The sequence below is a fragment of the Mastigoproctus giganteus genome, chromosome 8, assembly GCF_048544385.1.
Source record: "Mastigoproctus giganteus isolate SK-2022 chromosome 8, ASM4854438v1, whole genome shotgun sequence".
Taxonomy (NCBI): Eukaryota; Metazoa; Arthropoda; class Arachnida; order Uropygi; family Thelyphonidae; genus Mastigoproctus; species Mastigoproctus giganteus.
Window position 1 is genome coordinate 125,619,670 of NC_143582.1, and position 22,317 is coordinate 125,641,986.

Below are 22,317 nucleotides of genomic sequence, written 5' to 3' on the forward strand. Positions count from 1 at the left end.
GGATCAGGAACACTATAGCATGGAACAAGGTTGTTAGTTACTTCGTTAATGATTTGGTAAAAGCAGTCCAGTGCTTCTTGAGGATCATTGATTTTTAATAGTAATTCCCAATTACAGTTTTTAAATGCATAATTCATATCAGGCCATTTCACTTTATTGAAATTGAGCTTCTGTTTTTGTTCTAAATCCGTATCTTTAACTGATCTTTTCTTGATGGAAAAGGCCACGGGAATGTGATCTGATTTGAAAAGATTAGTTGGCTTAAATACCACCAAAGGAAAGTTGGTGAAGACTAAATCCAAGTAGTTTTCATTTCTAGTTGGAAATTCACAGATCTGATTCAGATTTAGAGAGATGAAAATGTTTTGAAATCTACCCTTAAGTGTCCAGACATTAGTTGGATTGGCATTACATCCATTGTAGGCATGTGGCATATTAAAGTCCCCCTAAAACAATTAAATGGTCTATTCCCAGATGTTGATCAAGAATTTGGTCGATAGTATTCTCAAATTCTATCATAAGGGTGTTATCTATAGGTGGTGGAAGGTAGACAAGCATAACATAACAGATATAAGAGCCACTGCCCAGTTGGAGAAAAATTCCTTCAATGTTAGCCAAGACTTTGATTTTTGAGACAGGAATCTCTTTTTGGCAGACGATCATGAGCCCGCCGCCTCTCTTATCCAGTCTATCCCTACGAATAACAACAAAGCCCGGTGGGACCAATTCACTGTCCTTAACATCCTGAGTGAACCCTGTTTCCACTAAAAAGTAGATGTCGTAGTCTTCTTTTAATATAAGGGAATAGGTGTCTTTATAGTTGCTATTGTTTAGACATTGCACGTTTTGATAGTAACATAGCAAATTATCTTGTAAATTATTCTTATTTTGCCGAACTGGAATCCTATTTTCCTGTATTTTCTTGATTGTCTGTAGTTACTATTTCTTTTCGTTTTCAATATTCGTAGGTGAGGATTTCAATATTCGTAGGTTAGGTTATAAGTGAAACAAAATTAATTAATGTACGCAGTGCATTACATTTTAGGCACGTTAGCAAATAACAATTCACGATTATAACAAAAAAAAAAAAAAAAGGAAAAAATTGGCGACTTCCATTAGTGCGATTTTAATGAAATTTGAAAAGGATCGACAAATAAAATTTCCTGAAAATTCGTCCACTAGGAGTCGAGTTAATGCACGCGGACGGACCGACAAAGAAATAATAATTTTCAGATTTCTATTAGTCCACTTTTAATGAAACCGAAATTTGGAATGGCTTGACAAATCTTTTTAAAAGGCTGAAATGTAAAATTTTACGAAAATCGTCACTGGGTGTCGAGTTGCTACATCCGAGCAGACGGACATGGGAAGGCAATACACGCATTGTGCATACATACTAACTCACCTAAAATAAGGGAAATAACGATTATGGAAATGATCCGCATAGTGATTCATTGCTTTTTTTTTTTAATGGAATGACGCAAGACAATAATGCATTTATTCGATACTAATCATCAGCTTTCATAATCAAATAGCTTTTTATTTCAGTTACACGTGCCCTTTCCTGTTTTCGTGAAGGTTTTTAGAGAGGAAAATCTGGAAGGCCAACTTTGCTTCGTGTGCCTAATCATTGGAAAAAATAGATGTTTGTAGCGACATGTGAATGATAACTGTATGCGTTTACTCGTACATAAATTGCAGTTAAATCGGTTGTTTTAGGTAAGTGGTGGTGAAAATGCCTTTAAACCCCTAGTTCTTTGTAATTTTTATAAAATAAATGTATTATTATAAAATAAAATAACTAAATGCACAAGGCATAATACGTTAAGAGTTTATTATCTATATAATATCGGTGTAGATACACCATAGACAACTTTTAAGAAACTACGAAGTAGTTGTTGTAGTAGGCATCATTTGCTCTGTTTCTCATATTGTGCTCTTCCTTCACAACGAGTTGCCATGATATTGCACTACCTCGAATAAGTAACGCTTCGCTAATAGAGAAGACTATTGTTACTTATTCTCAGTGAGTCATAGAGAAGCGTTACTCATTCGAGGTAGTGCAATATCATGGCAACTCGTCGTGAAGGGAGAGCACAATATGAAAAACAGCAAATGATGCCTACTACAACAACTACTTCGTAGTTTCTTAAGAGTTGTCTATGGTATATTTACACCGATATTATATAGATATAAAAAAAAAAGTACACGTTAGTACAGAAATTAACAATTTTAATGATTTTACTTAGCGGCAATCATATTTTGCCTCGAAATTCACGCGGAACCATTTTCCCCCCCTTATCTTTGTAATGGTGTAGTCCTCTTTACGATCAGACTTAAAATAACCTAAATGTACGAGTACCCTTTAATTAAATTATTGCCTATTGTATCTAAATTTAAGACTATATTTGCTTCTTCGGTTTGTATTGTGCAATTGAAATGACAGACGTTCAATATCTTGCTTAGGTATCCTCAGTGAAAAACATTAAACAAATAAAGGAATTCTTTGTTTCATTTTTATGTAACTTGTATGGAGTTGTTGTTGTAGGGTTTCAGGATCATCAGCAACTCAGGCTATATTGCTCCGTATATATACTGTCTGTAAAAATTGCGTTTGTTCAGTGGTCGATTTTCCGTTTGCTAGACGAAAACCTGAGTTTCCGGGAGGAAAAACTATGCTACCCTCGCGTGAGACCGACTAACTCAGCCACATTGTGAAAAAGGGGTCCATATAAATTCCGGTCGGTGTAGGGAGGACGATAATTATAATCGCTGTGCTACCGCGCCGACTCACGATGAGATAATCGACCCATTTTCTAATGAAATGTTGGTTTTTGATTAGATTCTAAACATTAGAAGTCAGACTGGATGCTGCTGATAGTGAGGCGAGTCGATTGGTCAATGGAAACCCCCCTCCCTTCCCTTAGAAAATTCACTCGTATCACCTCATATATGAGCAATTATTAATTTTCTTATTTAAACTTTCTTACCCTCCCTTTCTCCCAGGAAACTTCCCAGTGAAGCATCTATACAAAAACTTGATGATATCCTCTGTCAGCTTTTGACTTTTGAAAAGCGAACAATAAATGCGCCAGCTTAAACTGTTCTAGATATTACTGTATTAGTGTTATGCTACAATGGTCGCCCAATAGTTTGTAATACTTGTATTTGTTTTTAGTTTCTTCAAACGATAGTAATGTAACTTCACTGTAATGATTGTGGTTTTTTTGTTCTTCACTTAATAGAGACGTGATCAGACTAACATACATTGTACAGCCGGTACCATGAATGAACCAAGAGAAGGACTGTCTAAAGAACAACAAGAAATTCTTGATCAGGTAAGTTGTATTCTGTTTAGTACATATTTTACATGAACATCAGCATCTTAGATCATGTTGCTCGAGTCTGTTACGTCTATAGAAGTATATGTTGACGGGCTTCCTTGCCAGATGAATTGAACGGTACTTATCATCAATATTTACAGTCTAAAGCAAACTCTGAGGAATGTTTATGTAGCAGACTGCTGTAAAATAAATTAAATAATGATCTCAGACAAATGCTACAAAAGCTACTGAGAATAAAGGAGGACAAGGCTCCAGGGAAATCTGGTAAATTATTCATGAAGACATGGTTAATCTAGGAGAATCTGCCCCGTCATATGCAATTGAATAATTCGATTTCTGAATTTAAACGTGGCAGAATCAGCATTAAATATGAACACAGCAGAGAATAGCTATTAACATCAACAACTTTAGAAAACGTCCATAAACTTCATAAGATGGTGAGGAACATAACTGTTAGAGAAATAGTAGAGGCTACAGGCATTTCATTTGATAGAAGAGGTGCGAAACATTCTGTAAAATTAATTGGGTATGACAAAGGTTTCTGAACGATGATGGGGCCCCCGCCTTTTGGCATCGGAACAAGAACACCTTCAATTCAAAACTTCAATGCAACTATTTGTTCGTTAACAAGCAGATTCTGAAAACTTTCTGGCCAGATGTGTAACTTGTGATGACACATGGTTTCATCGCTACCAACCAGAGTCAAACTGCAATCAGAACAATAGAAGCATGCCGATTTATTACCTCCAAAGAAGGCTAAGCCAGTTCCATAGGTTTTGGCCTATGTTCCATAGGTTATGGCATCTATCTTCTGGAATTCAAAAGGGATAATAATACTAGCGAACCAATTTTTTTCTTCATAACTCCAAAGCAGATTCTAAAGGAAATTTATCCCCTGATTCTAAAATTACCAAAATTAAGTCTCCATCACGTCTTCATTGAAAAATATAGAAATTTTAGTAACTTAATGAAGACCAAATTTAAAAATAATACAATAATACATACTCTGTCTTAAAAAAATACTTATTCATTTTACAATATTTTAATCAAGCATATAATTTTATTATATACATTCTGTTTCCTTAGAAGTGCTTGCTCAGAGTTTTCTTATAGTGTATTTTGCTTTTTCTCTTAAGAAACCAGCAATAATCTCCCGTCATCACGGTAGCATCACAGCAACCTCTCACCGTTTTCCCATCATGGCAGTGTCACAGTGACTTTTGTACTGCTTTTCCATAGATGAAAGTGTTCCCCCTTGCTGATCCCTTTTCCCAGTTTTTTAGATTAAAAAACTGAGCTGGGAAAGAAAACAATGAATTTTCAATGACATTCGGCATCTCTGTAACATTGCAATAAAGTTGATGCCAGGAATCATAATTATCTTCTTTCTTTCTTCCAAGAAATCCATGCACAACTGCTTTAAATGTTCACCAAGCTGCTGGTTCGGTATCCTGTAGCTTTGTTTCAAATACATTATCTTTGAGGACTTCCTTTTTTTGAGGTCCAATAAAACTTTCAGTTTTGCGTCTGCTAAATTGGGAAACCCTTCCGTGAAGTAGCATAATGTCTTCGTTCCTTCTTTTCTGGTGGTCGTGCTGGAGTATAAACAAGAACATACATTATCCAGAGCCTTTACAAAAGTCTTCATTGTTCCAAGCTTTACACGCAAAGGTGGAAGAAGAACCTTTTTCGATTCAAAGAGTGGAACATATTTTATATTACTTCTCTCTGATAAAAATTCCTCACTTTTCCCCACTTCTGCACAATAATATATACTTCTGCTGTGCGACCTCCTCACAAACAGAGAAAAGGTCCTGCTTGGAGTAATTTCCATTGCGTAACATAGAACCAATGAGGTTTACTTGCTTTTTAGATTACTTTATATCGTGAACTAAATCCAAGCCCTCGCGGTAGCACAGTGCACCTTGGATGGAAAAGGTTCGAATCCCATAATGACGGGAGGAAGGTTTTACGAAACACGAGAGGTGTTAGAACTTATAGTACTTAGTACCGTGCTTGGGTTGGAGGTTGAGAAGACGAAAGAAGATATTTGTTGACATTGGGCTTAAACGTCTGTAGACTGTAATTTTCAGGAAATACGTATGAAGAAAGGTTGTTCCGGAAAACGTTTGTTGAATGAATAAACGAGGAAGATAAAAAGTTGGTTTTGTGAGTTTGAAGTTGGACAGTAAATGGATGTTGGCTGGTGGCAACACGTGTTCGGACTGTTTTGGAAGAGAGAGCAGGAATTATAGAAGCTATTCAGAAGAACAGTGCCCATGGAAGTATCTGTAGAAGAGGCATGCAGCAGAAACAGTACGTCTATGAGACAACGATTCATCTCTAACAGGTTGAGACTCTGTTAGAGATGAATCATTAATTAACCTAACTGCCCTCTTCTGAATGCAATCAAGAAGCCTGAGAGAGGTTTTGGGAGCACCACCCCAAATGTGGGGACAATATTCCATGGCAGGGCGGATTTCCGATTTATACAGAGTGAGCAGCTGTTTGGAAGAAAAGTAATGCCGAGAGCGAAAGAGAAAACCAAGTTTTTTAGATGCAGAAGAAGCAATATTAAGCAAGTTTTTTAGATGCAGAAGAAGCAGAAGAAGAGCAGGACAAGGTTTCTCAAAATGGAAAGTGGAATGCAATGTGCTATCATCGGCAAAACTATGGATAGGATTTCCAGTCAATGGACGAAGGTCATTAATATACAAGAGGAAAAGAGTGGGGGAAAGAACTGAACCTTGGGGGACAGCGGCATTAGTGGAGAAGTTAGAAAACAGAGAGCCATCTACCATCACCCTCAGTGAGTGATCAGAGATAAAACTGGATAACCAATTACTAAAAACAGTTGGAAAACCATAAAATGGAAGCTTGTTTAGAAGACCTTTATGCCAAACACGATCGAAAGCCTTTGAGATGTCAAGAGCAACTACTTGTGTTTCACTGAAGCTTTCCATTGAATTAGTCCATAAATGGGTAACATAAGCCAGAATATCACCAGTGGATCGACACTGACGGAATTCATACTGGCGATCGTTAATCAGACGGAAGGTTTCTAGGTAGTTTAAAATTTGGCGGTTAATTGATTTCTCCATTACTTTAGAAAGAGTAGAAGTAATTGCAATGGGACGATAATTGGATGGGAGGGATTTGTCACCCTTTTTAGGAACTGGCTGGATATGAGCAAATTTCCAAGCAGAAGGAAAAACACCTTTTGAATAAGAAAGTGAAAAAAAGGCGGCAAAGAATAGGAGTAAGTTCAGGAGCACAGGTTTTGAGAACAAGTGGAGAAATACCATCGGGACCTGGAGCTTTCTTAGCATCAAGATTCGTCAAAATCCTTCTGACATCCTTTTGACGGAAGACCGCAGGAGGCATTGAATGGAGCGTGTTGGGAATGGTGGGAGGTGTTTTACCAAGATCTTGCAAGATCTAAGCAGCAATGAAACACTTTTCATTAATGCTTTAAATGGCCTTTATACTAAATTACGCATTAATGATATTCCAATTAATTTTATAAATTATATTATAAAAAATATATCTGATTTCATTAAACAAAAATTTGGATTCACCATGTTCCATTTTGATTAGGGGTAAACTGATACTTGTACAGCTGTACAGATGTATATTTGAATGGTGGTATTTCCACTACTTTGAAAGTGAACGCATTACATGACTTCTATTTGAACGATATTCATGCCTTTTCACTCTCTAAGTTATTTTCTATATTATTATTATTAATTGTTTATAATCGTACGCTTTCGTCTATGACATGTTGCTCTCTCGTATTTCTTTCAGAATTTTTCCCCAGTTCACTTTTTCATTTTAACTATAGAGGACTTCCATTGTTCTTTTCTCGTAGCTTTCTACTGAGCAACTCCACCGTCGTTTATATTCTATTTTTATTAATAATATCCTCTTCGTAATATTTTCTTCATATTACATTTTAGCCCAGTTTGATGTTACATAACTTTTCTGGTATTTAATTTTTCTATTTTTATTTACCTTTCGTATATTTTCGGCATTCTAAAATATATTACAGGCTAGTGGTATTAGTTTCTACTTCTACTAACACTCTCCCAGCCAAGGCCCTCTCTAAGAGGTTGGCTGTTTACACACCTAGCTTGCCTAGTATCCTTTAAACTCTTTTTTTTCCCTTTTCATCCTTTTTTTACTTTCTATTCTTTTGTCTTCCGTCCGTTGAACTATTAGTGCAATACGAGGGCGATTCGGACATGCTTACTTTTCTTATTCTCGCTATTTTCGCCTCCTTTATTTTTATTACCTTTTTCCCTCCCTTACCCTGCATTACTTCCTATTTCTATACCACTGCCTGTTACATAAAATCACCTTTTTATATAATTTCAAAACTTTTCAAAAACTTTTCATCCTTAAAACGTTAAGGATTTACATTTCACCTCACATGCATTTACACTTTAATTTGACTTCATTTAATTGTTTTATTTTATTTTAACTTCACACACTGCGTTGGGGCTACCTTACTTACGTTTTTGGAGGTTTTATTTTTTTTCCCCGTATATTTTAATCGTTCTTCCATCAACATAGGTTTGTATAGAAACGCAGTGTTTTGGTACATGATCAGGTGTAGTCCCCTGATGAAATACCTGATATATGTACCAATTTTATTTTATTTTATCTAGTTTGCATCAATTTTTTTTAATCACCCTCAATTTTTTACCAGCCTTATTTTGATGCTCACTATTATTTAACATTTATTAATTTCTACTTCCCTTTCAGCTATTGTACATATGATTGGCTTGTTAATTCAGCCGTTAATTCTATTTAATTCTACAGCGGTAGCCTAGTGGTCAGGCGCGCGGGTGCATAAGTACACGTGCCTTGAGTGACCGGGGTTCAAGCCCGTGACTGCTGAATTATGTATTCTGTCTATTTTGTGAACTCCTCTGACCGTTTGGTAGTCCCGTAGTATAAACAGAAAATTTATTTATTTATTATAGCCGACCGGGCTAGGCAGGTGAGTAAAGTGCTTGCCTGGCGACCCGCAAGTCACGGGTTCGAATCCCGCTTCGGGTTTGGATCAGACTAGTGTAAAAACCTTCGGAGGCATTATGGCCACAGAAGCCAATGCACTAACTAAAAAAAGAAAAATCTTACATTTTTTTTTTTTTTGTTTAGGTTCTTAATATTCTCTTTCTTTTTCTCTTTCTTTCTTTATTTCTTATTTTTCCTCTATTAGGCCTGGCACCTTGTGTTAATTACTTCTCCATCTTTTAGTATTTTCTATTAATTATTTGTATTAATTATTTTTAAATCTTATCATTATATTTTTGTATCCTGTTTCTGCAGCCTTGCGCATTCAGGTACACTTACTGTTTCTCTTTCCCTTTCTTTTCTCTTTTTCTTTTTCTTACATTTCATACATACTATATATATATATATATATATATATTAATTCTTGTTTCCTTTATATTGTAAATTTATATACGTTATGTATGTGTTTTGTATTGATGCAATACTGTATTCTATAATATACTTGTGAAAAAAACACCCCAAAAATTGAATAATTAAATAAAAATTTATTGATGTAATTATTTGTCTCCAAGCTTTGCCCCCCACCCCCGGGGGAAAATTTTCTGTGGACGCCCATGCCGAAGGAGCATCAATTCGCCCCGTCAAAAGCCGCTCAAACGTGAGGGCATTTCTCGTCGTGATGAGATGTCTCCAGGGAGTGGTGCCCAGAATTAGCTTGAAGGAGAGATCTGGAGACAGTAAGCGCGTGGCTCACCATCCGGTTCATCCATCTGAGCAGCCAGTATTGCAAAATGAGGTATTTGTTGAGGTAGGAGGCAGGAGCAGATTCCCAAATTTCAGTGGCACACCCACGTGCTCCTGACACACTGCCCAAGCGTACTTATACTATTTCACCTTGAGAAAGTGAGGCTGAAAGGTCAGCCCAACATCCTAGGTGAGGCTTAGGTCAGTGTGAAGTTTTTTCGGGTCAGACGGCACCAGGGTTTCCTTCATCTCCACAGAGTATACATTGTTGTGTGATATAGTACACTGCAAACGCCAGATGTTTAAAAGTGTGTTAATATTGTGACGTGTAATGTTTTGTACCGTTGTTCATCTGGCTGGCCTTTTAGCCGTTGGGTTCCTTAGGGGTTTGCTGATTTGGTAGGGTTCAGATGCAGCCCAATTGAAGCCAGGTAATTTTCCAAGCTCATTATCTGCCTAGAAGCATGTCGATTAATAGCACGAGTCTTATGAGGATGATCCGAACTCACGTAGAACTTCAGATTATCAGCATATGACACAAAGTTTGAATTCTGAGCTAGGAAAGGCTCCAAAATTGCTGCGAACAGGATAGCTGAAAGCATCCTTCCCTGTGGGATTCTTATGACGTCGGAAGTTATTGTGGGTAACCAGTAAGTGTCTAGGAAGTGATATTGAATTCAAACTGAAATAAGGTATGTGCCTTACCGAAGTAGTGTTTCAGTATGGTAAAAAGAGCTGGAAAGTATATTCTATCATATGCCGATTTAATGTCCAGGAAAATTATGTCAATTATGTCAACAAGCCCACAACAGCAAATCCCAGCTGGGATTTGCTGTTGTGGACTTGTTGAATTCCGAAGAGGATGTCTAGAACAGTGGTAGTTGTCGATCTCTTGGTATGTAGATACTCGAGCCTGTGTCCAAAGCAGTGCTGGGCAATTACTGGCTATATCACACTTGCAAAAATTTTGAATAAAGAGTAAGTGATGAGGGGTCGCAGATCTTTGGAGATTTAGGTTTCCTGATCTTTGGAATAGCTTTGATAAATTATGATCTCCAAACTGATGGAACTGTTCCAGATTGCAGAATTTGCCTGAAGTGAAGGGAAAGGTTAACTATACAGTATATAGCTTTGTTGTGTAATTTGTTAATGACATCAATTATGGTCTCTCTAGATATTCCGATGTCATTCATCTGCGCCCTAGTCAACAAGTCCTCCTGAGAGAGAGAGAGAGAGAGAGAGAGAGAGAGAGAGAGAGAGAGAGAGAGAGAGAGAGAGAGTGTGTGTTCTGGATGGACAAGCCTCTGCTCGATGGCAAGATGATGAGAACGATGTGAAAGGATCCTTCTACCCCTCTTCAACCTATCGAGAATAACTTAGTTTAGGACTTGCATTTTCTTTCTCAAGAAGGATGCTCTTTTTTCTTAAAGAGGCTAAGGTCAGAGCGAAGTTGAGATTTCTGCCATTTCCGCTAGGCCATCTGCTTCCTGATGAAGGCCAGCTTAGTTTCCTTATTGAAACACCGGTTCGACTGGTTAAAAATCCTGACAATTTAGCTGCACCACGCAGTGTAATTAACTTCAATTGTTCGGACAAGACCCTAATGGCATCCTCTAACGACAGAATAGAGACGTCCCCAGTTAAATCAATTCAAGCACTGAACAACGATGTCCGGTTTCAGATATTTAATAGAGAAGGCAACCCTAGGCAGATCAGTGGAGTATTCGTCAGGAAACTGAAGAGAATTGCACTTTATCCATTTGTAGTTAAATCCATTCAAGTTAAATCAAAAATTGCAGTTAAATCCATTCAAGCACTGAACAACGATGTGCGGCTTCAGATATTTAATGGAGAAGGCAACCCTAGGCAGATCAGTGGAGTATTCGTCAGGAAACTGAAGAGAATTGCACTTTATGGATAGAGGGCATGCAATTGGAAAGTGATTCGACTGAAATTGGAAATTGCCTGGAAAGAGTTTCATGTCTGGCAAGTTGTGGAAGATAAGGTCGAGCGCTTGATTTCTCCAAGTTGCCTGTGTCGAAAACCGTGTAAGGTCCACGGGCCGAAGAGTGGCCTCAAAGCCCACAAGAACATCCCCATGCCTAGGTAGCGGCAAGTTGAAATCACCCGCTACAACAGTTGGAGCTTTAGGCACTAAATTTGTTGCTAACCAGCTGAGCAGTTCTGATCTATCATTGTGATCTGAGAGGATTAATTAAAATTATTATTTTAGGGTTGCCCGTAATTAAATACATTAAACCGTATTTGTGTCTGTAAATTGCGTATGTTCTATGGTTGATTTGCCTGTTTTGCTGGACGAAAAAACCCCAGTTACTGGGGAGAAAAACCTTGCTATCTACGCCTGAGACCAACTAACTCAGCCATGGAGTGAAAAAAGTCCATTAAAGTTCCTCTCGTCATCGACGGGATTCGAACCCAGGCCTTTTCCACCCGGTGTGGGGAGGACGGTGACGATACCACTGTGCTACCCGCGCAGACTGATCTGAGGGGATATAGCCCAGGCAGCATTGAAGTTGGTGAAGGGGCTCTTCAGCGTCATACAGACTGCCTTGAAGTTTAAGACGATGAAATGAAAACGCCTGCCAATTGTATTCCTTCTGTCAGGACCTTCAAGGAAATAACTGCAAAACTGGGATCGTGAATTTCGAAAAAAAATTTTAGATTGAACATCACATAACAACTCCTTTGATAGGATTAGAACCTTATCAGACAGCCCCTATAGATCCCCCCCCCCATGTAGAGAACGTGACTAAATTAGTTCTGGGGATATCAGTTTCCATTCTTGCATAAGGACTGGTGCAAGCTCATTAAGGTGAAAAATCTAGATAAGAGAGTGAAATTTAAAAAAAAAAAGCTTATGGGAAAGAAGGTGAACTGCCTCTAGAAAGGGAAGAATTACTTATATATACCTGCCTAAGTTTGACGCAGTCACTGTTAGCAAAAGACATCGGATGTATTTTTGTCCTAAAAAATGTCACAGCTTTTTAATCGTTGGTCAGGGACTATTTCAGGAGAAATTGCTGAAGTTGGGTTCGTTAGCTGTGTGTGAATAGCTATGTTTGTGGTGAATGGAATCATGTACACTTATTAACTTAGATATATGATGGTAATTAATATTATTAATATTATTAACTGATTAATTAAACTTTAAGTACTTCACTAGGTTTTAATTTAACAAATAAAAGTAGGAGAAGAACAGAAATAATACTAGAAATCAGCTCCTGTTATAATACTAAGTTGCTATTATAATAGGAGTTGAACCTCATGTGATAGGGACGTGAAACCCTATCATGATATTGTAGTTGCAAAGAGACTAAAAATTTAAATTGTTTAACTTTGTTTTATTTTGAATTCAAGTAAGTGATGTTTAAAATGAACATGAATTAGGTGGATAAAATATTGAGGTTAGATTGGTGTGAATATAGGGCAGTGTATGTGTGTGAGATATACTTTAGAAGCACCCTTAAAGGTCACAAAGATGAAAATGTCAATGACACCTAATATCCTTAGCGGCCTCTGCCATTTTCTTTCTGCTGTTCAGTTGAATTAATCAAATTCAATTAAGCAAAATATAATCCAACTAAACATATTGTTTATAAAGAGCACCGAAATTGATATTCAGTGCCAGTTCATTATGGGCGTCTCCGTAGCCAGGTGGGAAGGAGCAGCAGTGCGTAGCACACGCTTCTTGATTAGATCGGGGTTCGAGCCCGTCACCACCAAATACGGAGGATGCGGAAAGGTCAAGGGAATGACCACCGCATATTCCCGGAGCAATATGGCCTTAGTTGCTAATGCTCCTAAAAACCAAATAACAACAACAACAGTTCATTATGATGTGACGAACCATCCACCATCTGTGTATTGTTCGTCATTATATTTATACCTAGTACTCAGGTTTTGAACCAGTGTTTGGATAAAACACTGGTTCAAAACCGCCCCTAAAATATAACATGGTCTTTTTGTTATGTTTTAGGCGCGTTAGCAACTTAGACCATATTGGGCCGTACATAATATGTCCGTAAATTGCGTGTGCTCTGTGGTCAGTTTGCTGATGCTGAACGAAAAAACTGAATGTCTGGGGAGGAAACCATGATACCCTTGCTGGAGACCAACTAACTCAGTCTGTGAAAAAATGTGAAAAATGCCCATAAAAGTTCATTGCGTCATTGATGGGATTCGAACTCAAGTCTTTCCACCTGGTATGGGAAGGACGGTGATTATACAAACTGTGCTATTCACGAGGGCGGATAAAACATGGCTGAACGTATGCGGAAAGTAAATAGTAGTAGGGTTAAACATGGACATGGGGAATTTTTATTGACTTTGTTCACAACGTGATTCATGATTTTATCTCCTAGAAGCTCCTGTTTTCTGTTCAATAAACAGCAAACATTCCAGGATACGCTCAATTTACAGACACAATACACTGACGCCTCATAGCCTTAGTTGCTTTCGCACATGAACACATGGGTTGATAGTTGCAAAATTACAGTAGGTTATATTGTGTGTATAGCTGCGTGTATTCTTCTTCTGTGGGTTCTCTAAATAAAAAAACTGAGTTTTCGAGAAAAAACACCAGGCAATCTTCGCTGAACACTTCTCCTCAGCCAGTTGTGAAAAAAAGCTCATAAAAATTCCTCGCGAGAGCAGTTATATGCCCTCGTGGGTAGCACAGTTGGTAGGTTCGCCGTCCTCCCCTACCGGTAGAAAAGACCTGAGTTCGAGTCCCGTTGATCAAATAAGAAATTTTTATTGGTCTTTTTTCAAAACGTGGCCGAGTTAGTCGGTCTCAGGCGAGGGTAGAATGATTTTTTCTCCCAGAAACTCGGCTTTTTCGTACAGCAAAATAGAAAATCGACCACAGAACACACAGTTTACAGATATGTACGGAGCAACATGGCTTTAGTCGCTGATGCTTCTAAAACGCAACTACATCAACAACAACAACAGCAGGTATATCAGTGTGCGGGCCGATTGATCCTTACTTTCTTCTCACCAGTCTCATGAACACCGGTTTGCTTCAGTCCCTTAGACATTTCATTGGCCGAATGGTCTACATATGGTTTATACATCATGTATCGCAGTTTCCATTACGTATAAATCGATTGAGACGGGCACACTTGAAATCCTCAAGATGTATCGTTGTCAAATATTTTATGGCGAAATGGACATAGTGCGCACCTAGCATGGCTTCACGTTCGCACAGAAGAAATTTCTGTGTGGCTTCTACCTGCAGCACCCTAGAATATCATCGTGCATTGACAGAAGTGCACGCCGATGTCTACCAGCACAAATGAGTGTAGAACGCAGTAGCACTTCTTTACAGACGGTTTGAGAAACATAACAACGAACGCCTCTCTTTTGGGAAGTGCTGATGTACGAGCGCGTACTAAGAGCACTTAGTGTGCACACGTTATGTGAGGCTTTCTGTACTGAAGGGGAAAATGGAATAAAGGCAACACCGTGTTAAATAATCCCTAAGGCATGTCTGCTTCCAAATTCGTGAGCTGTGCCGTGTAAGCCCAAAACGGATGCTGCGTGTAAAAATTCTCTGAGGTGGCGCTAGTTGTATTGTGGGAGGAGGACATTCTTGGTACTGTTGTGACTTTCATGGTGGTCTTTTTTTTTTTTTGTTTGTTTCTCGTCGAATTTGCTATGCGTGCTTTAAAGAATACAGTAACTATAATATAGATTTGTGTCAGATGTATTTCATTAAGTTAAATGACATTTAATGGTATAATAATGCCCTAGTATTTGGATTGTTTAAATAGTGCGGATAAGTTGATTCTTGTTCTTTTATTGAGTGATAAAACGATGGCGGGTGAAGTGTTCAAAAATATGCTGGAAACATCGAAATAGTAGTTTCGAGAGAAGCACAACTCATTTTTTAATAATGACCGTGAAAAGGGACTAATAAAGAACGGAGATATGACCATCTATTAAGAAAAATCTAAAATATAATACTGTTCAAATAGCAAATATGGCTTCTTCTTAACTTGACTCTCAACCTTCGTACAGGACAAACTTCTGCTTATTATAAGCCTTTGTATGCAAGTACTGTATCGTAATGCAGCAGTCTTACTGATGCAGTTTTGTCAAGTGGAACTTAATGAATTAAACAGCAGAAACTTCTGCCGAGATTGTTAATAGAATACTTCGCGAAGTGAATAACGAAATAGTCGATTCAGGAATGAAAAGGCTAGCAGAGGTAAGTGCTAATCTATTTTCGAAACACTATTATTTCAAGTCTGTTGTAAAATACGCCAAATTGTCAGTTAAAATTTATTTAAGGGTACACCCTGTAGACTGTCGTAGTCTTAGGGTGTTTATCCCCCCTTCCAGCTGTTTTAAAATAGGAAAACGAGTTCCTGACTTTAAAACAGCGGCAGGGGAGGGGAATAAGCACCCTAACTAATACTAACTAACCCGTAAGTAAATTTTAACCAAATTGTCTAACATAATTACCACGTGTTTAAAATAAGTGATTTGTGGCAAATTTCTTTCGTTATGTGGTCAACACTTGGTTATTGCTATTAAATTTATTAATAAAGTAATGCATACTGCTGGTGTTTTTACACGTGACAAAAAAGCTAATATGCAGTCATATAAAAAGTTATTCTTTAATTAATGCGTGTGAGAATTTAAATTGCACCTCTTTGGAATGAAACGCGCAACGTGCTAAGCCACCACCCGCCAACTGGTTGTTCATTGGTTCTGTTGGTTACCGGAAGGGTTTTATTTATATTCTAGGATTTCAGGCAGAGATACGTAGATTTTTGGCAACTGAAATTCAGCTTTCCGCTCCACATTTGAATACTTCAGCTCATACTTGATAGAATCAATTATACAAAATGATTCAATGCGGTGGAAAGGGAACAGAAGATTCGGCAACGTTAACTAAACGAATTTTTTTAACGTTGCGCAGAACTTTCCGTACCTTCGATGTGATAAGTTGGCTCTGTGTTGTTTTTTCTCATTTGTCTCTACTTCAGGACTTACACCTGCTACCAATGTAGCTGTCATTATTGGCACCTAATGAAAATCAAACTTAACGTGACAAAATTCCAAGTTTCTTTTTTTTTTATTTAACTCATTTTAAGTAACCTAACGCTTCCGAACAACACTGCGTTTCTTAAATGCTTAATTAAACAATAAAAACGCCAATTATGTTATGTTAGATAACCTAAGGTTAGGCTACTTAAAATATGATAATGACATTAAATTAAGCATTTAGAAAATGTAATATTGCATGCACATCGCTAAGATGCCCAGTGAATGTTATGACCTATTAAATACTTTAACATTGAGGTTAGATTACCTAAAATAGGATTATTAGTATTTTGGTTTTCAATTAAGCATTCTGAAACATCACGTTAAGGATGTGTAGGATTTAGGACTAAAAAGCCTCGCACTGCGGGAAGAGTTTCCTGTCATATAAGTTAGTGCATTGGCATCATTTCTGTACACCGAAAACCAACCGAGACTGTACAGCAGCGTATTTACATTTCATGTGAATTTCTTCCGAAAGTTGCCCGTATCGAGTTGCGGGTTTCAAATAAGTAACGCGGTAGTTATTCGAGGTCTGCAACTCGAGATGGGCAACTTGTCACTCTACTAATCAAGACTGCACTTTTGATAATCTCAACAGTTCGGTATTGGTTAATAGTAACCAAGGAGAACAGCCTACAGTAGAATTGTCAAGCTATCACATTGGAATTACAGGAAGGTTCTCTGTAGCGTTAAAAAAATTAGTTTAGTCAATTCTTGCGAAGTGTTCGATAGAACGAAAAAAAAACAAACAAAACACGACTTTTGTAAACATTAATCTAATTAATGCTGTACAAGTTTGTGCAATAGCATCATATTAACACGCAGCAGACTCTAAAATAGCTGAAAACTGTATCGTTTTGGGTGTATCTCATATTTAAATACCTTCACAACGGGTTGCCATGATATTGCAATGCCTCGAATAAGTAACACTTCACCAATGGAGAAGACTACTCTTATTCTCAGCGGATACCGCCACCAACCAGACGGCACCGTTTTGAAATATGGTATGGGATAAAGTTCTCGGTTATCCTCATACTATCCCTATTAGACTAAGAAAAGAGATAAAGATGTAGGAAGGTGATAGTAGGAGAGGTCGAGGAAGGAAATGCTATAGAAGGAAGAAAGGGACAGTTGCTACTTCAACTCACACTCAAAGCTCATATATTACTCGAATAGGCAACGCTTTCCCAGTAGAGAAGACTGTTGTTACCTATTCCGGACATCATCAGGCTTCCCCTGGTGCCGTTTCAAGGCTATTTGGCCTATCTTCGGTGGGCGATAGTGATGACAGTTCTGAAGTATAACTCCACAACATGAGAGATGCCTGATGGTGTATGAAATGAATCAGACTAAAGTGCTTTAGGGCTGAAGCCTCAGGCTGCGGGAAATTAAAAAAAAAATTATATATATTTCTATATATATATATATATATATATATATTAATTTTAAAAATAGCATCATGTTAGATGTCCCACCGAGTCTGCCAAATGTTCAGTAGTTCATTATAGACGCGGGTCTTTTCTGCTTTTGGATCCTCCTCCAGTTTGGGCTCAATGTCGAGTAACTTGAATGGGGTTTTCTTTCTAATACAAAAAAATCATCTGTCTCGTAGTTTGTTTAATGCTGCCCAGGAGTAGAAGTCGGCCAAGCCGAGATTTGCATTGTCTTCTATTGCTTAGCTGGAACATCGGGGCACCACAATTTGAGCTTATCACCTTGATCAAGAAGCATCACTCCTCCGTCTCTCTCTCTCTTCCCCCCCCCTCAATACACAGTATTCGCCAAAATAAAATTCTGCATCTCTTATACCTGAGAGATTGTTTATATTAATCAAATTAATTTAATTCGTTTACAGTACATCTGGAGGATTATTGTAGGCTGTGTTTTGTACTTTATTGCTTTTAATAGCGCTGATACACCCTTAGTTATTTGGTGTTTTTAAATGTGGTCCTGGTGAATTTAGGCCCCTTTCAGTGTTTAGGAGGCGCCTCTGTAGTCAGGTGGAGTTCATTGTAGGTGTTGTCTGGGAGACCTTTCTGGAGTTCATTGTAGGTGTTGTCTGGGAGACCCATTGCTGCTAGGCTGCTATGTAGGGTCTTTGGCACCATAACAGTGGTTGATACGATGATCGGGATGGTCGTTACTTCTTGCATATGCCACATCTCCTTGACCTCATATCTCAGTTTCCTGTACTTCCTAAGTTTTCCTTATGGATTTTTTGGACATTGCTAGTGTTGGGCACCGCTATGCCAATCAGATAGATAGCCTTTTCCATCTTGTCCACAAGGGTTATGTCCGGTCTGCTGCGGGCTGGTCTTATCCGTTATTATGGCTCCGTCCCAGCTTGTGGGTTGGGATCTCTAGTACTGCCTGAGTTTTGTACTTGTAGAATGGTACACTTTCTTTGGTCAACTGGTATTTCCTCGCTAGCTTCTGATGTATTATCCTGGCTACGTAGTCGTGTCTACGAGCGTACTCAGTCTGGGTGATCACCTTGCAGCCCCCTGTGATGTGTTGGATCGTTTCTTGGGCCAGCAGATGGCATCGTCGACATGTGTCATCTGACATTCTGGGCTACTTTGTGATGTATTTTCTATAGTTTCTGGTGTTGATTACCCCTCTTGGATGGTCAGCATGAATCCTTCAGTCTCGGGGAAGAGCATCCCTCTTGTGATTACATCGATAACATTGGAAGCAATGTTATCGATGTGATCTTGATGGAGGTCAATTGTAGTGTCTGCCATGGGATGTCTTCTTTGCCCATCTTTTTAGCTTCGTTTCTTCTGCCGTCTGGACAGGAGGGGGCTCCTCGCTTAGGTTGAGTGGGGTATACCACTTACCTATCTTCTTTGTGGAGTGGTGCTGTGTTTTTCTCTAAGTAATCCTTCAGGTTACCTATCGTTGTTTTGTGTTGCTCTATCAGGCCCCTTCTTCCCTCTTTCTGAACTATTGTTAGTCTCTCCATTGCTGACTTCGAATGGTGTTGGCGACTCTTGGTCATCATTGTCCTTGTCTTTCGCATGATATCCTCTAGCTCGGTGTTAGTCCAATCTATGACCTCAAAGGAGTATGTTAGTACTGGAGCTGCATAGGTGTTTATGGCTTTAACTGTGTTTCCTCTTTTCAATTTTGCTTTCAGCAGGCTTCTGAGTCTTGGATGATATTTTTCGGTCAGGCACTTCTTGATTTCCTTGTGCCCTAACTGCTGAGCCTGCATCATCCATAGGTATTTGTAGGTCTCTCCTTCTGTCATAGCTTCGATCTCTTTACCAGTCAGCAGCTGGTAGTTTCGGCCGACTAATTTTCCCTGGTGCAGTGCGTGGGTCGTGCATTTGTCTAGACCAAATTCCATCCTGATGTCCTTGCTGAATTCTTCGGTGATCCGGAGTAGTTGCTGGAGTTGCTTCTCGGTTGCCGCATAGAGCTTGATGTCATCCATGTGATGCTAGACAGTACCACAGTGGGCTCAGAGCATCTCCCTGAAAGATTCCTCTTCTGAGGATTAGTCTGGTTGTGATGTTCTCGATCTTAATGGTGGTACTCCATTTCGCCATTGTTGTTCCTATGAAGTTTGTCACTATCGGATTGACCTACTAGATCTCAGGGTCTCTATTAGCCAGCTATGAGTTACGGAGTCGAAGGCCTTGCGATAATCGATGTAAGCCGTGTATAGGTTGCGGTGTTTCTTGTAGACTTGCTCCATAACTGCGGCATCGATGGTTAAATTGCTCCTTGCATCCTTTCTACTGTTCGGCCATTATGTTCTGACTCCTTAAGTGGTCTGATATCTTCTTGGATATGCAGCTGGTCAGGATCTTTATTATTATTTTGGTTAAAAATAAATTGTATTGTATTATTATTATTTCTCTTTCGAGACACCCATTAACAGCACATAACTAGAGGGTGTTGTTGTTACATTATTTCAATATTTACAAGCATATTTATATGAACTTATTTACAAAATTTGAAGATGAAAAAAAGACAGCATGTGGTTAGTAAATTAATCATTAAGTAGTTTTAATTAATTACTAATTAAATATTAAATGAGCATTCTTGTTTTATTTGTACCTTCCGGTACACATCACCATAAAAAAAAACACGTTTAATTTTACGTAAAAATACGTTGATGTTCACACTAACAAAAACAAAGCACAAGTAAAGATAATACAGAAAAGTAATACATAGCTTTCGGACTGGAAGACGTCCTTCATCAGTTGTGACCGTTAATCTAAAATATGGAATAAAAATATATGTGCGTGCCATGGCAGTCATGTATGGTGAACTACATTGTATGTAACAATTAGCTGTTAGAAGGGAAAGCTTGTAGTTGAAATGCCAACGTTTGTCAGCCAAGAGGATGATCGTCTCAGTAATGGGATGGACATGGCATCCTCTGTTCCGATTAAAGAAATCGCTACAGCATGAGATGTGCAGTGCAGTGATTCCAAACAGGCGTGGCGACGGTGATGGGGAAACCGATCAATAATCGTGACATCACGGCGTGAGTCAGTGTCGTGATACGTCGACCACTCAGCCATTGCTCAGCAATGGCTGAGTGCTCCACGTCCGCTAAACGGATAGCTTTTTCGTGTTCAGAAACACGACTATTGAGCTTCCTGCCAGTTTCCCCAATGTAGCAGCCAGTGCACTCACAGCAGGGAATACAGTAGACTAATCCGCTCTGCAGCAGTGGGAGGGGAAGCGATGTTTTAACTCTTGAGACGAGGGATCGCAATTTACTGCCTGAGAGTTGTAAGCACTTTATCCCATGAACCTTTAAGAATCTAAAAATCTGTTGTGATAGGTTCGGGTAGAACAGGATAAAGGCGTTCGAGGCAGAGACATTACTGCGCATGGTCCTGTAGGTCACACCTATCTAGAGCATAGGTGGGGCAGCCACACCTCGAAAGATCTGTCTTAACCCTAGTAATTTGTGCGTCTCTCATCCGCAGAACTAGAGTGGGTCCAGGCGCGGGTTAGCAGGGTTTGCGCTGTGCCGAAAATATGGCTGCGTGCGTGTGCTGACCGGTAGTTGGTGAATTGGCCAGCACACATCAGCTGGCGATAGACTGTTGTCTTCAAACGCGTACTCTCACGCCGGACAGGATATCTGAGTATGGAAGGGTATTGTCTGACTCCAGTTCGATGGTGAATTGAGTGAAAGGCGACAGAGAGTTAAGGTGGTGCAAAAGGCTCCCTGGGGATGAGCACAAATACATCATCCAGGCAATGGGAGCTGATAAACTCACAAATGCGCGACTCTCCAATTGTTCCATTGCGATGTTTGCTGTAACTGAACTAACTGGGGAACCCATGGATGTACCGTGTATCTGCTGGTAAATGGAGTCACCAAACATGACAGCCCCACCAGTCAAGCACAATCTAAGGGTGGCGCAGATGTCATCTGAAGTTAGAGATCTGTTGCTCAGGGTTTGGTCGTCCAGAAGCTCCTTGGCACACATGATGGCCAGTTCGACTGGGATCGAGGTGAAAAGGGACACCACGTCAAATGACGGCCATGACTTGATCGTCCGAGATGGATATGGTACGAATCCGGTCTAGGAATTCCTCACTGTTAGAGATGGTGTTGGCGGTTTAGCCCATTAGGGGAGAGAGTAAGCTTGAAACTAACTTAGATAACTCTTAAATCGGCGAACCACAACAGGAGACGATAGGTCTTAAGGGTACTCCTTCTTTGTGGACTTTTGGTAGTTCATAAAACTGCAGAATCTGGCAGCCGGAGGCATGTAGACGCCAGCGTATGGATTCGGTGACTTTCTCTGACCGAAACCAACCTTTGACGAGGTTGTTTACTTTGGACTCCCATCGTTCCAGGGTATTGGCAGGAGAGACGATTACTGGTTGGTAGACGGAGGTGTCTCGTAGGAGTAATAGGGCTTTCGCTTCGAAGTCGGAATGGTTCAAAACGACTGTTCGATGCCCTTTGTCTGCCAGAAGGACGACAATCGAAGTATCCTGTTTCAATGTGTTGAGAGCAGCGATTTCTCAGCGACTGAGATTAGAGATGACAGGGCCAGCATGATGTAAGATCGCTGCGGTTTTTAGGCAAATGGTATACGCCACCTCTTCAGGAATGCGTGTTAATGATGCTTCAAGACCCAAGGCAATCTCAGTG

At 39.2% G+C, this 22,317-nt stretch overlaps 1 protein-coding gene across 2 annotated transcripts in view; it reads left to right on the top strand.

Annotated features, from left to right (window-relative positions):
* The first annotated feature begins 1,683 nt into the window (after positions 1-1,683).
* Positions 1,684-22,317, top strand: part of LOC150081804 (SEC14-like protein 2) — a 97,060-nt gene continuing 76,426 nt past the window's right edge. The window contains exons 1-2 of one of the 2 annotated variants that reach the window (XM_090379693.1): positions 1,684-1,719; positions 3,246-3,338. In XM_090379693.1, coding sequence (XP_090235819.1) covers positions 3,285-3,338 — 54 coding nt within the window. In that variant the 5' untranslated portion in view covers positions 1,684-1,719; positions 3,246-3,284. Of the gene's footprint in view, positions 1,720-3,245; positions 3,339-15,227; positions 15,340-22,317 lie in introns of those variants that run through there. The other variant, XM_090379694.1, reaches the window with a different exon arrangement.